This window comes from Caenorhabditis remanei, chromosome X, assembly GCF_010183535.1.
Source record: "Caenorhabditis remanei strain PX506 chromosome X, whole genome shotgun sequence".
In the NCBI taxonomy this organism is placed as follows: Eukaryota; Metazoa; Nematoda; class Chromadorea; order Rhabditida; family Rhabditidae; genus Caenorhabditis; species Caenorhabditis remanei.
This window is the reverse complement of record NC_071333.1, coordinates 12,264,976-12,281,660: the sequence shown is the minus strand read 5'-3', so window position 1 is coordinate 12,281,660 and position 16,685 is coordinate 12,264,976. Positions and strand designations below refer to the sequence as shown.

General features: G+C 37.9%; 4 protein-coding genes across 4 annotated transcripts; 1 reads left to right on the top strand and 3 right to left on the bottom strand.

The window, feature by feature from the left end:
* Positions 1-600: 600 nt before the first annotated feature.
* Positions 601-3,805, bottom strand: GCK72_024428 (uncharacterized protein; the record flags this gene model as incomplete). The annotated part of the gene is made up of 16 exons (XM_003117943.2): positions 601-723; positions 774-923; positions 970-1,165; positions 1,240-1,539; positions 1,590-1,677; positions 1,722-1,953; positions 2,003-2,169; positions 2,217-2,323; positions 2,373-2,450; positions 2,507-2,612; positions 2,659-2,759; positions 2,915-3,023; positions 3,087-3,234; positions 3,288-3,440; positions 3,488-3,672; positions 3,742-3,805. The coding sequence occupies 16 exons, from the start codon at positions 3,803-3,805 to the stop codon at positions 601-603; spliced, it is 2,307 nt and encodes a 768-aa protein (XP_003117991.2).
* A 7,177-nt stretch (positions 3,806-10,982) lies between these two features.
* Positions 10,983-11,758, top strand: GCK72_024427 (uncharacterized protein; the record flags this gene model as incomplete). The annotated part of the gene is made up of 4 exons (XM_053735883.1): positions 10,983-11,055; positions 11,100-11,192; positions 11,239-11,365; positions 11,545-11,758. 4 exons carry the CDS (start codon positions 10,983-10,985, stop codon positions 11,756-11,758), a joined length of 507 nt encoding a protein of 168 aa, XP_053579449.1.
* A 50-nt stretch (positions 11,759-11,808) lies between these two features.
* Positions 11,809-12,607, bottom strand: GCK72_024426 (uncharacterized protein; the record flags this gene model as incomplete). Its single annotated transcript, XM_053735882.1, has 5 exons — positions 11,809-11,943; positions 11,995-12,142; positions 12,203-12,322; positions 12,391-12,514; positions 12,565-12,607. 5 exons carry the CDS (start codon positions 12,605-12,607, stop codon positions 11,809-11,811), a joined length of 570 nt encoding a protein of 189 aa, XP_053579448.1.
* A 711-nt stretch (positions 12,608-13,318) lies between these two features.
* On the bottom strand, positions 13,319-14,735 carry GCK72_024425 (uncharacterized protein; the record flags this gene model as incomplete). The annotated part of the gene is made up of 8 exons (XM_003117781.2): positions 13,319-13,395; positions 13,446-13,626; positions 13,674-13,784; positions 13,832-14,009; positions 14,171-14,266; positions 14,311-14,433; positions 14,476-14,558; positions 14,658-14,735. 8 exons carry the CDS (start codon positions 14,733-14,735, stop codon positions 13,319-13,321), a joined length of 927 nt encoding a protein of 308 aa, XP_003117829.1.
* Between the last annotated feature and the right edge of the window lie 1,950 nt (positions 14,736-16,685).

The window sequence follows — 16,685 nt, the reverse complement described above, 5'->3', positions numbered from 1 at the left end:
CAGTCAACAAAGAGATAGAGAGCCCGGGTCAATAAAGCAAAAATGAGAGGATAAGATAGTAAGAGAGGGAGGGTGCGCGGTATGGGTACCTGCATCCTCTGTCCTGTGTGGTCCAAATCGATAGGACACCTATCATGTGTTGTCTTGGGTAAGGCTCATTTGCTCTTAGGAAGGGGTTAGGTCAAATTTTACAACTGGTCGAAAAACGTTTTGAACCGTTAGGAGAATGGCGAAGGCATTTACAAAAGAGAGATCACAAATCAAAAGATCAGTTTTATTTCTTTCTCTCTCTTTTTTTTCTCACCGCGTGTTTCTTCTTACACCGTTGCCGAAATGCAAAATACTGTATCTGTTCTTCTCTATTTGACAATGCCCTCGCCAATACCTGCACTTCGGTCTCAAAACTATGTTTTCAATAGATTCTGAATGTATATACTCGTAGTTTCTAACTTTGGGAAAGATTTTGTGAATGTCATTGTTTCAAAGCAAATGGGAGAGGGATCTCAATGAATGAGTTGGGGAATCGTTCCTGATTAAGTAGGAGAAATGGGGGTTGGAGATCAATTGGTCAATGTGGAATATGTCTTGAGAAGATTGGGTTCAGTTGTGAAATGATTTTGAAAACCGCTCGAATGTCGGTCGCTCCAACTGATCCACCCTGAAGCATCGAGTGAGAAGTTGTAGAATTTCATAGTTGAAAACTGTTGGCATCAATGGAACCACCTGAAAATAAGATACTTTTTTGAATTACTCCCACTGTCTGATAGTCTCACCCCATTTGGTTGTTGATCCAAGAGAGCACACGCGTTATCAACTATCTGCTCATTGGTTAGTTCCTCGTAAGGACGTTGTCGACATTGATAAGCCATCTCGTACACTGTTGTAGCCACGGCCCACGCGTCTGATTTGTGAGTGAATTCATTCTGAACAGTGTAATAATTTTATTGGCCTTTTAATAAGAATGCTCACATTCACAATAGATTCTGGAGCAGAATATCGAAGCTGTGCATGATGAGATGGACCTCGAGGAGAACAAATTTTTGCATGAAATTCACCGTCAAGCAGGATATTATTGGGTGTAAAGTGACCGTGGACTATCCGGATGCTTTCCAAATATGCCATTGCGGCATAAATGTCTTTGCATATCCTGGCTAAGAATTCGGTGCTGAAAATTGAACAGTTTCAAATGAAATAAATACATGAAATCGCTGTATGAACTAGTCTCAATAAAAAACTTACTCTAAAGGTGCATCCGAAGCCAACCAGAAATTCCTGATACATCCGTATTCAACATGCTCCAAAAGCAAGTTATATGACTCATCGACTCCAAATAATTCCACTATTCGAGGGTGTCTTCCGCATTTTAACAGACATGCTATTTCATCCCCTAATGCTCGCGTACCATGCACGCAATCTTCTTCCTTTGTCGATTTGTGTGCACATTTCAAACCTCCAAATATGATACATTCCTTAATCATAGTGAACTTCCCCTCTCCAATTGCTTTTCCTATTAGCAGCGCACTAGTTGGGTATTTTTTCCTGAATTAATTTTTGAAGTTTGAAATATATGAAATGCTAAATTTGCTTACAAAGCTGGAATTTTCTTGACACTTCTATAAGATCCGTTGCTGCTGCTCGTATTCTCTGGAGAAACAGGTTGTGAATAGGTGTGCTCTTCTGAAAGTACTTTTTCAGTTACGGCTGGACTATCAGTCAGTTACCTCTTCCTTCTGGTGGTGGCGGGAAATTGAAATCATTCCATGTCGGAGGAATAGCTCGGCAGGAAGAGCTTGATTTTGACGAGACACTTAACAGCGTAGATTTCTGTGATCTTGCATAGAGGATGTCGTTAGCGACTTCATAAGAACCATTTGATAATTTGTTGTTTGATGGGAAGACATGACATGTTGGCTTGTTACCCATATGAGTTATGATCAGATCTTTTTTGACATTCTGAAAAATAATCAGTTTGGTTCCAGAGAAATTACTGTAAGTCACATACCGAGTCAACACTTTTGTTCTTCTGTCGGCGTTTGAGACAAACTGAAATACAGTATGCAACACAGGCAAAAATTGTCAAGAAGATAATTCCACATATCACAAGAAGTTGTTGAGTGGCTGAGGATTGGGGTGAAGGTATCTTTTCAGACATCAATGTCAGGTTTGCAGCTGAAATATCATAAAACTTGAATCTGGGGTGAATATTAAGTTAGTACCTGAAGTAAAATGAACTTCCGTCAGGAACATCCAGTCTGACGAGAACTTGATTGATATCCGTACTTTTCTGCCTGCACGATTGTGAAGAGGAACACGGAAGTCATAACTAAAAAGGACAAATTGAAATAATGATGAAGGATTTGAATTGAACTTACCGTCTACTAGTGTTGTTCATAGTTTGTCGTTCACTTGAAGATATTTGAGAGAACAATGGAAAGGTTTTTCCGTCTTGGCTGAAATATGAGATTTTTAATGGATGCCTATTAAAATGCAAAAAATTAATTCATACCTGAAAATGACATCAATTCCATCAATTCTGTTTCCAAATGTGGCTAGAACAACATCAGTGAAATTGTGAACATCTTCGAACTCGAATAGTATTGTAACGCGTCCATCTGAAATGTTTTTATTCTCAAATCCCCTTCTCTCCAAAATCCCTACCAGTAGTGTCCCTATTCCAGCCGATCCAACTATTGTTCATCTGATTTTTTTCAAACGGTGACGTCTGCGCCACATACCCATCAGTCAGCAGTCCAAGACCCCTGGAAATCATCAACATTTTGTAACTGTCGATCACATTCATCAATCAAGTTAACTGTTATCAACCGCTACTTTAAAACTTTTCTTTATTTCTTTTCTTTTTATATTCTTGGTTTGTGATGTCCTTATGATACAAAAAGGGAGTGGTAGAACGAACCTTTTGATGCCTGATTCAGTGTACATTTGACTATTTTCAAACATATTGTCTTTGAAGTCAAGAGTGTCAAGACGAGAACCATCTGGCACAGTTGAGTAATAGATGACACCTGTAAATGATTTGTGGTTTGTTAAACACTGGCTTCCGATGTGTATAGTTAAAGATAAATTACCATCATGTTTGCATCCATGAAGTTCTGCACGCATACAAACTGTCCGTGTGTTTTTTGAAGAAGGAACAATTCGAATGCGAGATGCAACAATTGGAGGGTCCAACACTCTGATCACTGGGGTAGTGGTGTCGAAATTTCCATCCATATACTAGACATTATAACATGTTAGTTGGTTTAGGTCCGATTTGAACAAAAACATACCACATGACCTGTTCTATTTTTGTATCTTATCCATTGACTTCCAGTTCTGAGGTAGTCAATCATATAGTTGCTTGCAAACTCTCGCCCTGTTCCATTTCCATATCTCCCTTGAGTTTCCACTGCGGTTATCAAGAAAGTGTCATTCAGAGTGACCTAAAATACATCTTATAGTTTTCAGTCTTCTTAAAACTTAAAATTACCTGCAGAAACTCATAGCTCTTGGAGTTAATCTGAGGTTTTGGACACCAGGCCCCCGATGCCAGTTCTGAATGCAACCTCGCATTCTGTGGTCCAACACTCTGCTTGTCAAAGCTGCTACTTGCCGTTATTTGTGAATCCAGTACGTCACCATTTTGCATACCAAGTGCCCTCTCGCCACATTGATCTGAGATGTTGAAACGAGGTAAGTTTTATGTGACTCGCTTATGGTTTTAATTAGAATTCATCAACTTACCAATGCGCAGAGCATTTGTTTTGGTCGTCCCATAAATTGCTAGGAGGACGAGTACAATTTGCATCTCATCTGAATAGCAATTCTGCAAAAAGTTTTTATTACTAAGAGGATCTAATGATGGGTTGGACAAGAGCATCAAGTGAGAGTACGTTTGCGTTCAGAAAGTGAACGCGAAAATAACAATGTAAGAATGGTATATTAATAGCGACAGGAAAAAAACGTCAAGGAAAACAACTACATGCAAAAGGGCTATGTCGACAATATGTCGTGAACAAAACAGACTGAATGAGAGCTTTTCATTTATGAATTATGAATCTTATATGTATGTCCTTACATTCATAAGTTCACATGTAAAAGATTTGTGAACAAAGAATAAAAGAATAGGGAGATCATATGAATCACAAATTTTCCTTCGTGTCTCCGTTGTACATAGCGGCAGACCACAAGGAGTCTAGAGCAATGTGACGGAATACTTACGATATGTAAATCAAAGACATCTGTTCATAATGAAATCATCGAGCAATAAAGAGGATATGAACCGATGGGAAGGGTAAGAAGGGTGAAGCAAGATGAAGAGGTGATGGTGGTTGGAAAAGTGCAGAACGATGAAAAGGAAACGAGGTTGGTCTTGCTGTGTCGGCTGCCTCGTTTTTTTTTGTCGGAATTCAGTATCTTATTATGCAAAGACATCTGCCAAATAGGGGTAGGATTTATAAGCAGGTGCAGGCGCCTAGAAAGTAGGTCGGGATGAATGGGATGGGATTGTGAGCAGGGATGATGGGGAAATTGAACATAAATGACATGTTTATTGTATGAATAGAAAAATAGTGAGGAAAATAGTTGTGAAATGTGGCAAACGTTTTTTGAAAGGAAAGTTTCCAGACTTGAAGCAAAAAATGTATCTAAAATTGCACAATTATTTTGAAAATCATTATTGAAAGAAAGTTAATCAATGTTTTATTGTTCATGTTTAGCATACACAGTGGTTTTGTACTATTGCGGTTAGGATAAAGAGTCACAAGAGAGGTGGTTGCCGACAGAAGGACCCAATTGAAAACAATGGGCAATTATACTATTAACTATGTACATGTAGCACCCTTCCGAACAAACATTTAACGGTTATTACTGCAGGAAATAATGATAATATAATATAACCGGCGACGACGTTGGCAACCATGATGGTAAATTATGATAACTTATGACTGTACTGTAGAGATTGCGACAGTTGATAGAAAGTAGTTAGTCCAAGCGGAGGATAATTCGTAACGGATATTGTGATTTAGTGATGACCAGAAATAGAAAGGGATACATGGAAAAGGATATAGTTTCGATTGTAAATTCTGAGGAATGTTTTCTTTTTTGAATGGAAAAACGGATTGTGGTATGGAAATGAATATGAATACGAGAGATTAGATGTTCTCGATTCGAAAAACAGATTAGAGACCTCCAATTGTGTAATCGACGACGAACAGGTGAGAATGTTCAACTTCTCGATTAAGCATGATTGATGGGACAATCGACGAAACATCTGTACCCGATTTGAAAAGAAAAATGAGGAAAAATGAGGAGAAACGATGGAAATTGAGAGGAATGAAGGAAGGTTGGTTCAAAACCGAATTGACATCTCGCATTCTCGCTCCCATTATAATATAATTGTTTAAACATTATTTCAATCTTCACAGTCAGCGATAGTTTTGTTGACAGTATTGAAAAGCTGACTGTCACAGTCGAAACTCTTTTTGTGTTTTCTCTTGCGTCGTTCTCGCCACCGATGTTTGTGGGAACGAACACAGACAATTATCAGCAATTACAGAAAGTGGCTGTAGGAATAAAGAGAAACAGAGACATGGATGCAATGGTAGAAAGAAAAAGTGTTTTAAAAGCATAGTAGAAATATAAAACTGTGGAATCAAAAGACACTGCCGCCTCCGTCTACCACTACTACTGAAAAATGAACTGGAGGGTTGTAAGAAAAAGCGTTTAGAAAACAAAAACGCAAAAAGTGAATTGGATGAGGAGGAGCTAATGTATTCTGAATGCTCCAAAAGCGCGGGCGGCGAAAGGAATGAAAACAAAAAACGCGGCCGCTGTATGAAATCTTTCGCTATTTTTCAATCATGTAATTGAAAAAAAAATCAAAAGTGAGAGGCGAACAGTTAGAGAAAAATGTATTTGGTGTGGCGTTATCAGTGTTGCCGATAGGATTATAAAATTGAAATGGAAATTGAAAGGGCATAGGGGGTAACTGTGTTGAAATAAGTTGGTTCCGCGTTTTGTGTGGGAGGGATCATCAGTTCTAGAAACTTATTCTAGAATAGTTGCAGGCAAGGTTCTTCAGAAATTTAGAAGAACTATTTGACCTGTCACCAGTAGAGTGAAAATCGGACAGAATAAGAAAATTTCAGCTAATTGGAGGCAAAGATCCAAAAAATCTAAGCGCTTCAACTCACTTCCTCACTTTCGAACACACAAACACCCCGAAAACGATCAAAAACAGGAAAAACGTATTTCCGTAAGGTATGTGTTCTGATGGTATCAGTGATAGAGAAGAGTGACGAGTACTCTGAAAATGACTCATGTCTCATAATCAGAAAAAACTGTTTCCAGCATTACTTTTAGAGAAAAAGAGAACATTCCCAAAAAATCATGTTGGTCAAACTTTGATGGACAGATTCTGACAGCAGTCATTTTTTTACTTGTTTTTTTAGTTTCAAAAAGAAAAAAAGACAAAAAAGTTGTTTGATGATGAAAAGGTTTGTGGAATCGAAATAGTAGTGAAGTTTGAACAAGAACGACTAGTTCTACGAGGGGAGGGTTACAATGACGATAGAACACCTGTGAGCAGGGCAAACATATCTACAAACATGCGGGAAAAAGTTCATATCCACTATATCAGAGTGTGAAAAACGAAACGGATAGACTAGATAAAAGAATGTGAGAAGATAGAAAAGAAAAGTGTATAATCGAGAAAATAGTTTGCGACCGATGTGTCGACGAATTGTTGTGAATGAACGGAAGTTGCAAGCGGGAAGGAAGGCTGGAGAAAATAAGGAGAGACATTGAACTACTACCATAAGACGAGAAGATGAAATGTCACGACACGGAATGAATGTGTTGCCATTGAAGTGTGAGAGCGGCGGAGCGCGGCGGGGGATCAGCATAAAAATATGATTCAATTAAGAATGACATGCAAACGTTCGCGCCCGGTTAGGATTAGTGTGACATCTGAACGACGTGTGTCAGTGTTCCTCGGTGCTCAATTGCTCATGTGCTGATTTTCGAGTTGGTTAGGAGGCCGCATTGTGCATCCGCCCCACATACATGCATAATAAGGTGCGGTTTTCTGTGGTCCACGTTGTCGTTTCTCTGTTCCGTTCAAACGACTTTACTCGCGTCTTCCTTCAACTACATGCATAATTTTAGAGTCTCTTGAAGAAGTTTAGTCAAAAAGAAAAAGTTTCGAAAAGAATGAATAGTCGGGTCAAGCGTCAATCCTATTTTTCATACATTTCGTTGGTGCTTTAGCTATTGCTGAAATTTGAGTAGTTGTGAAGACAATGCGAGTGACGGGCCTGGTGAAAGCAAAAGTTTTTGAGTATTCATGAATCCATGAACAATTCAAAAATGATGAAGGGTTCCGAAATGCTTCAGCACTCTTTTCATATTTTTATTTGGCTGAGAGAGAGAAAAAAACTGGGGGAAAATAAAAAAGAATGAAAAGAATGCGTAAGAGCATATTAAATGAGAAAGGTTCTCGCATTCAAGTAATTAATCATAGTAGAATCATTGGGAAAAGTTCAAAAGTCATTCAGAAATATAAAACTAGTAGTTTCATTAGTACGAAACGATTATAAATATCAGTCACAAATGTGGCGTTTGATCTTATATGTCTAGAAAGATAAAAATTTTTAGTAAAAGCTACGACAGTCAGAATAATTACAATTAACAATTACAGGGATACTCGCAAGACAGATTAAAAAAATTAAGAAGAGAGAGAGAGAGTCTTATTCTTTTAAATGAGAATTTTAAATTCTGGAACCGATAAGAGAAGAAAAGTCATGTAGTGGTCATTTGAAAAAGAAGTAACCGGACATCGTGAAACGACGAAGGATTAACTTGACGATTAGTAGTTTTTTCCTCCGAAATGCTTTTGCCATGTCTTGTTCACGGGTAATTAAACCATATGAAAACAAGGTAAACACTCCAATGCAGAATAAGGGTAATAAAAAGATAATGTATTTACAGACGAGCTCATGTTCAATATTCGTCCATCTTGTCCAAGATAAGAAACGGCTCGTACATAATAAGGTACTTAGGCAGATCACCCCTCATTCTGTGCAAATATGAACAATGAGGGATGGTAGTGGTCTGCAGCATTGAGCAAATTGATTTACAATGTGCTTACAAAAGAAAAGAGAATAGAGGGACGTGTTGGCACGCGGTAGAAACAGAGAGGAGACATTGAGGTGTCACCGATCTGACTGGGGGCACAAAAACAAAAGAGTGACGGAAACAGAAGGAAGACAAACGGAAAAAGGGTTGAAGGTTAAGAAAAAAGAAAAATATGTAGAGTAGAGGGTGAAAGAGGAATGAATTAACTATTCTTCTTTCATTTTGAAAAATTGAGTTGGTTTCCTTCGCGACATTTTTTTTTGTTCATTCATCACTTCAGATGCCTCGGCTCGACAAGAAAACGAGAAGGAAGAATGGGAAGAAGCCAATGAGATCAGTTTCGCGATTAGATGTTGAACATACATTTCGAGTGTATAACGTACAAAAAACAAAAACTGTCAAGATGTATTTGTCTAGTGGGTTCTCGATGCAGCGATCATATCTGTTTCCTCAATTTTCAAGCACTAACAGTGAGGTCAGTGACTGCAATGGCAACAGGAAACGGAAGCGCTTCTTGAGAAGCAAAAATGAGAAGGAAGGGAATGAAGTATTAATCCAAATTAATAAGCGCCTAATGTTGTCGGTATGAAGAGCATCGAAGGCCCTCCGGGCGCGAAATGTGAATTAAACAAATAAAAACAGTTGACAATAGAGACGGTGTTAAGTCAATAAAATTTTTATATTCTCTCCAACATTTTCACTCCAACAATAAGAGAAAAAGCTTTTTGATATATAGGAAGAGGGCACATTGGAACAAGAGGGATGTCTTTGTATAATACGGTTTAGTACATGTTTCATCGAATTGCGGTTGGGAAAGTGGTTTTGGAAAAAGATGGCGCAGAGAGAAAAGGGATTAAATTTTGATTTAGCCATCGAAAAGTGTGAGATACAATTGTAAAGGTTGAAGATACTACTTGTATAATACTGATCCCTCTTGCCATTATTAATCTATTTGCCGACTTGAATGAAGATTTTGAATTCAATAGTGGGCTCAATAACTTTCATAATAATTTTCATAGTTTGGAATTTCCAGACATAGAATCGAGTGTCCTGTGTATTGGAAAAATCGAATAACTGTTGATTTTAAGAATAGCCTAACTTTGGATATTACTTTTTTCATATTACTTCAAAACAAACATCTGAAACTTAAAACAAGCTTACGTTATGACACTGACACTGCTCACTAGATGAGAATGTAAGACTGAAGATTTCTGATCAGAGATAATGAAAAAGTAATGCGATGAAATAGAAGACACCAAATATATACATTCTCTCTCTCATTCCCATTTTCTGATCTAATTCATATTCCGGAAATTAGGAAGCGATGGAAATTAATAGTTGCATGTTTTTACATAAAATATTTATTTTGAATCGACACCTCTCCTACTTATAGCGGTTTACCGGAGACGATTACAAAAAAGAGATGCATAACACTCATTCGAATAAACTAGGATACGCTTTTTTTGGTACGATGAGGAATGGATTCAAAAATTGAAGAGAGAAAGAGAGAAATGGAACAAAAAATACTTTACATTCCGAAAAAGAATAATGGATTTCACGAACGAAAAGAGAAGAAGAATGAGGCTAATTTTCAACGGGTTAGAAGAAAATGGCAAGGAAAAAAGAGCGTAGAAAATGTTTTGGCATTCGACAAATATGCAATAAATTGGAAATGTGTGAAATGTGCGAGATGAAAAAAAAGAACCTATCAAGAAAAAGGGCGGAAAATAAGAAATTGTTCCGATGTTTGCATTCTTTATTGCTTTTAGTTTCACATCAACATTAACCAAAAGGCCATAGGCGCTGTCTTAATAAGACAGGTATTTATCAGGAACTGTCTATCAAGGGTTCTAGACTCTCTGATCTAAGCTCCCACAACGTATTTCGATTAGCATCTTGCTATTGGTGCTGTTTCATGTTGTCATGAAAAAGTGCAAGATATACAAAGAGATCTGAATACTAAAGAGCCGCCCGGGAATGATGCACTTGGTAAAAATAGAGTCTCGTTTTCTCAAAGAAGTGAAAAAAAGGCAAAAAGGGGCAAATAGCCAACAATTCTCTGGTTGTTGCTGTCACTTCAAACACCAAACCCATCATTTATACCATGAGAGAGAAGGAGAAGTTCAAAAAGTTGAAGATTCCTAAAATGCCTACGCTTTTTGAGTGCGCGTTAGGACAAAAGCCGAAACAATCTGATTGACAAGGCCTCCTCACATTCTCCGGGGACCCCCCGGTGGTCTATATGCGTAAAAATGTTGCAGCCCCGTTTTCGAGTGGGAAGTGCTCTGGGCCACTCGTATTATTATGTTTATTACGTACTATGATGATACGAATCTTCGGAGAAAAACAGCAGCGGATATATGAATGGAGCATGTTTTTGTTGTGACGGAAATCGGATGGGTTATGCCAATAATATTTAGTCGCTACGAATTAAAATACTTGAATTCGGAAGTTGGGTCAGTGTAAACAGGAATAAATACAAATTCTAAACAAAACCAGATCAGAATACGGTATTTCAGACAGTACACATTTGCTATTTGTGTAACTTGTATTTCTGTATTTCAGAGTAATGTATTGTTATAATTATAGCTTTCAAATGCTTTCTCGACCCAATAATACTTCACAATCCATTTTTTACAAATCATAGATCAAAAAATGTCTCATCATTTATCTAGACTTCCAAATTTATCTCAGTGTATCTAGCCCGTGAAGACATTTATCTGTTTGAATCACGAGCTCTCTTTCTGAGGCGACACCAATCCTGTCAATGATAGATAAACAAATTCCTTCGGCAATAGAACCGCAAAATAATCGGACGACCACACACTCTGATCCATTCATTTTTGAAAATGATGATCTCAAGATTGCTACCGAAATTGTTTATTGTCTACATGCTGATTGGAGTTCTAGGAATTATAGATGGTGAGTGGAAAACAGCAACTAAATTAGGATGAGACATATTTCAGCGAGCTCTTCAATGTACTCAAGACGTAGAACTCCAAGTGAACGTGTGATGTCCATCATCCGTCCAAGAATGTTTCAAAACCCGGGTTTCAAAAGTAAGAGTTATCATTGTTTCCAGTTTTTAAAATATTACCATTTCAGTGAGTCAAACAATTCAAAAATCTATTCAACTGAACCCAAATCGAGCTCTTCCATGCTGTAAAGATGAGTCTGGTGGATTAATTTGCAAGAATTTAAAAAGAACAGATATCAAATTATTCACTCAAAAGTGAGTTTTGTTTAAACCAAAACCTTGACACATGTAATTTGCAGATGCCAAACGGAACCAGACTTTTCTCTAGTTGTGTGTTGCAATTCTTGCAGTGAAGCAGGCATTTCTTATAGGAAAAGAGCTCAAAAGCAAGTTTTCATACTGTAATTCTGGCGGAATCACAGTATTTTTTTCAGCTTTTTCGTTGGACCAGCGAACTCTACCAACTGCTTTGATCGTATGAGTCCAGCCTACTGTAGTCGTTTTGAAACCGGAGATGACGCGTGGAATAACAGAAGATGGTCATGTGACACTTCTCATTTCAGACTTGGTTTCAGAGTCTGCAGAGCTACCTGTGGATTCTGTGGTCTCGATTGGGTCAACGCGCCGGAGGCTTTAAAATGTCTTTAGGAAGTATTAAATTATATAATTTATTGTCAATAAGTTATTGTTATGCTGTTTTAATTATGATTCCAAAATTGAAAAGTCGAGTTTATGACTTCCATTGGTGATGGTGATGATGTTGTTGTTGTACTACTATAAAACTTCAATCTCCATCTTCTTTTTTCTTCGGCAACCGGTTGAACACGACACGCCTTAAAATTCAGACAATTTTCTTTTTGCAAATGCCAAATAAAAAAAAAGACCTGAAGCGCATTATCCAAAGTGTATTGGACGACGCTAAAATTGCAGTACCCGCACGATTTACGACATGTACGGAAAGCAATTTGAGGATTTTCGCCGTCACAAGACCACGTGTTATGTGGCTCAAAAACGTCTGTCTTGTTGACATATCTGCAAATGGACAATTGAAAAATAACAAGACTGGAAGGGAATAAAGGGGATGGGCTCAACCTGTCACAGAATTTTGGACCGTATCTATCAAAACAATGCTCGGAGACAAGAGAACGAGCAATCAAGTCGTACGCCATTCCAATTCCGTCAGTATTACAAGAGGAACAACATTGGATTAGTCTGGAAATTTTATATTAGGAATGGTAAAATAAAAATTCATCTTCAATTAAACTTCAAAAGTTACTTACCTGAACTCGGCATCAGAATTGCACCTTTTCGCAAAAAGTCTTGTATTTTGATGCATCAACTTTGAGCAAGCCGCGGACCCCAAATGATCACGGCAACATGGTGGTTTAGTAGTGTAAGTAGTGACTGAACATTGTTTCAATGGATATAATTTATTTAGAAAGAACAAATCTCACCTATTGAGGAAAATAGAGCTATTATCAAAATCGGAACCAACATAATCGAGCACTTCTGATAAAGTGGTCAAAACAGAAACCGGAGTTGAAATGTAGTCGGAATTTGCCTTTTATGATATCGGCAGAGCTATAGCTACCGCCCAGTTTTGACACATTTCCGTATTTGTTTTTCCGTAGTCTCACACTTTTTTTGCATTCCTCCTCCTTTTCTAATTGTCGTCATTTGTTTCGTAGTGCTCGATTTCCGGCAGTCAAGCTTCTTACGTGATTTAGGCCAAAAAATCAAGTGTGACTTTTTATTCAAAAAAAGGAAAAAGGGATAGAGAAACCATTTGGGTGTTAATCATCACGTGGTGATTACTGACAGAGAAACATTTGTTAGTTAGTACTTTTTTGCAAAGAAAGCAAAACTCACTCCATACATACTGCGGGAACGTGTTATGGATTTTCTTTTTAACATTTGGAAGGGAAGTGTTTTTTTCAATTTAGGAATTTTACACAAAAAATAAGAAAAGAAAGATTGCATCTACTTACAGAAAATAAAGAAAGGAGACTGGAAATGAGGTCAGCGAAATAAATAAATAATAAAAGTTTTGTTAGCAGCATATATATATAGTCAAAGAACAGTTCTCAAAATCACCGCACCTCTGGAATAATAAAACTCATTATTCAATTGGTACCTTTAAGTAACATTAGATATATGCATAAATATTGTTTGGCAGAACATGTGATCTAGTTGGAAAAGAAAAACGATTTAGAAGCTGATCTCCTCCAACTGCACTTCCTCACCAGCCATGGATGCAAACGTCAAAGCGGGTCCAATACCAGCAGCTGAAACTTTCAAATTATTAATCTATAATTAGACTGAAATGTAAAGTTACATCGTCTAGAGCGGGTTTGTGCTTCCTGTTTCTTGAGCTTGTAAGTCTGACGGAATGCACAGTGACGAGAAAGAATAGTGCTGTTGAACACGCTAATGTCAGCTTTGGTGAGCTCATCTCCAACATTGTAGGTTTCACGAACAACGCGCGTTTGTGCGTAAGCAACTTCTGGAGCCATAATCTGGAAAATATAAATGTGAAGCTGTTTCACTATTATAGCAACCATACATCAATGTTTCTGAGCATCTCAATCAACATTCTCGGGTTTCTGATTTTGGTTCGGTCTAACTCCTTGACGAAGCAACGGTTTCCAACAGTATCAACAATAGCAGTAAGATTCTAAAAGAGAAAAGTAAAGAGTTGAATTTACAAAAACAACAGAGTACCTGCTTGAAATCATGCAAGAAAATAGCTGGTCTGTTGGATCCGAACTTTGGGACATCAATCTTCTCGTACGAATCGTTGGCGTTGATTTCAACATTTTGAACCAAACGCTCAGTCGTTCCACGGTTAGAGAAGGTAGCCGCGTTCCATCCATGGTAAACTCCTTTTTGGTAGGCAACGCTGAAATTAATTTAATGTAAATTATGTATAGTTACAAGTGAGTCTAGTTATAACTGTTATCAATAATTAAAATAATCTTCAAAATGAGGTCCAATTCGAAACTGTTATCTATCCGACATGAAAACTTCAAACTCACTATTTGTAAAACTATAATTTTATACCTGATGAGTCCTTGTTGATAAAGGAAGAAAGACACCAAAATAACGAAACTGAAGATGGCGATAAGTGTGAAAGTGAGCTTGGTGCATCGGCGCATTCTGAATACATCTCTGATTATCAGAATCCAAAAAAACTTAATTACCTGCGAGCATTCACAGCATTTTCATAATCCGGTGGAGATGGAGATGGAGTACGGGCCAATGGTGATGGAGAAAGACGAATGATTGAGAGTGGTCCAAACGAAGAGCTTCTCTTCTCCTTTGGTCTGAATAGAAAAGTTAGTATTAAATCTCTAAGCATATATTACCGGTCGAAGTTTCCTCCCTCCATGGGTACCCACCCACAGTTGCTGATGTGCTTCTCCTCATCAGCTTCGCAGACGACCACCTGCTAAACTCATATGTTTTATTTTCCACGAACAGTTATTCATACAGAAAATAAATTCAAATATCAGACACCTAACCTAGAGCAAAAAACGCATGAACCTACCTTTGGGGTGTCCTCCTTGACGCCTTCGACAGTTTTCTTCTCGGCGTCGGTGGTTTCGGTCTTAGTGAAGATCGTCATCTGAAAATGTAGTAGGTGTTTAGTGAAATCACGAATGAGGTATGACAACAGGTGCGAGTGACCACAGAGGAGGGTGAGCAGAAAACAAACAGTCAATGAAATTCGTATACAATTTGTTATATTTAGGAGTCAGGCAGTCACTATTGGAACAGCAATGTACTCCAGGTTATTTTCAAAAATAGAACGACACTGCAAATGGTTGGTAAAATCTGGGCAATGGAGAATGGAAAAAAACGAGAAGAGAGACGGAGGACGAGCACTTGACCGAATTAAAAGCACGGAAAAGTGAATTCGTGCAACAAAAAAAAAGTGGCCACCTCTGGGATTCAATGGGAGCATCATTAGCTAGATGGGTTTCATCAGGAAATGGATATCCAAAAAGAGCATAAAACATTTCGAAAATTTTGAGAAAAGAAGATGAATCTTTTGAAATTTAGTACCTCTCTCCTCCAATAAACCTTCCAAGAACACTCTTTTCATATCAAGTAATGAAACCAAAACCTTTCAGAAGATTGCACTGCTAAGACGGAACTAGATTCTCCAAAAATGGAAAACAAAGAAATGATTCAAGCTTAAATCGACAAAAATAAATGATTGAATCGTACATCAGGAAGAACTTATGTTGAGCTTATGTGATTGGAGAAAAAACATGTGGGAAAAAGGGACGCCCTATAGAAAACAGGATGACAAAGAGAGAGAGAGAAAACGATTGAAAACAATAAAAAGTTCTTCGTCTTATTATTCTTATTGGTCAGCAACCGCGGAAATCGTACTGCCATTGTACGACTACTTTTGTTGTCAATCCAATCAAAAGGTACTACAACACAATAGAGTAAAATGGGGGAAGAAGGAAGGAAACCACCGCAGGTACAGTGTACGGAATGAAGTGAGGAAGCAACCCTATCCGTCCAATCAACTTTGATTATCAGTGAACTGACATGTTCACCATAAGTGGTTGATTTACTCAAAAAAGGGGCGGGTAGGATGTGAAAGGTGAAGAGGGGCCTCCCTTCTAAATACGAACAGCAGAGTAGCTCTTCGATGGGTCATTCGAGGCGGAAGTGCGCAATACACGTAAATAGTGTTGAGAGAATAGAGAGTGAAAATGTGAAGAAACGGTGAGTTAAGGAGGCGAATGGTAGGGAACGACGCGGAAAACAGTAAAGGAAAAGTGTTTACCGTCCGTCTTGTCACCCTTTCAGTCTGTGCATACTGTTTTCGGGGGGTGAGTGACTAAGACTAATGAGAAGAAGCAAAGGAAGCAGCAGGTGTGATGCGTTCCAATGGGATTATAGGGCTTAGCGTGGTCGCGCTGAACCTAAAACGTTCGAGCTAATACGGTAGCTTCTATTTACTTTTCAAAAGCGTGACAGTAATAACAAAAATTTAGAAAAAGAGCGTATACGAATGAAAACGTATCCAATTTGAAAATCATACTGAACTGAAACCAAAAATACATTTCTTGAGAAAATTGAAAACGTGCAAAAATAAAGAACGAAATGAAATCCAGTTCGGGGTAGTACCATCAAATTAAAGCAGCTGTACCTCGTACCCATTCCATTCCTTAATTGAAAATAGAACGAAGAACTTTTCTTTCTTCTTATTTCTTCATTTCAAAATAGGATTCTTTCTAAAAGCATTCAGTTTCGAAAAGGGAATTTAGTGTCCTAAAAAAGAGATGTTGGAACGTTTACGAGCACTCTTCTATCTTCTTTAGATGCATCAATTCTTTTGAAAGGTCAGAAGATCTAGGAGGTTTTTTTTCAATTATTTTATGTGATCCCTCTCATGAATTCAAAATTAGCAATAGGTTTCAATGACTATTTCCGAACCTCCTGCACTTTAGCCTCTATTTACTTTGACTATGCAGTTAAAAATGAACACGTCAGACGGAAAAACAAGTGACATTGCGGAAGAAGTGTTTACCGAAAAGTGGACAGTTGAAAGAGT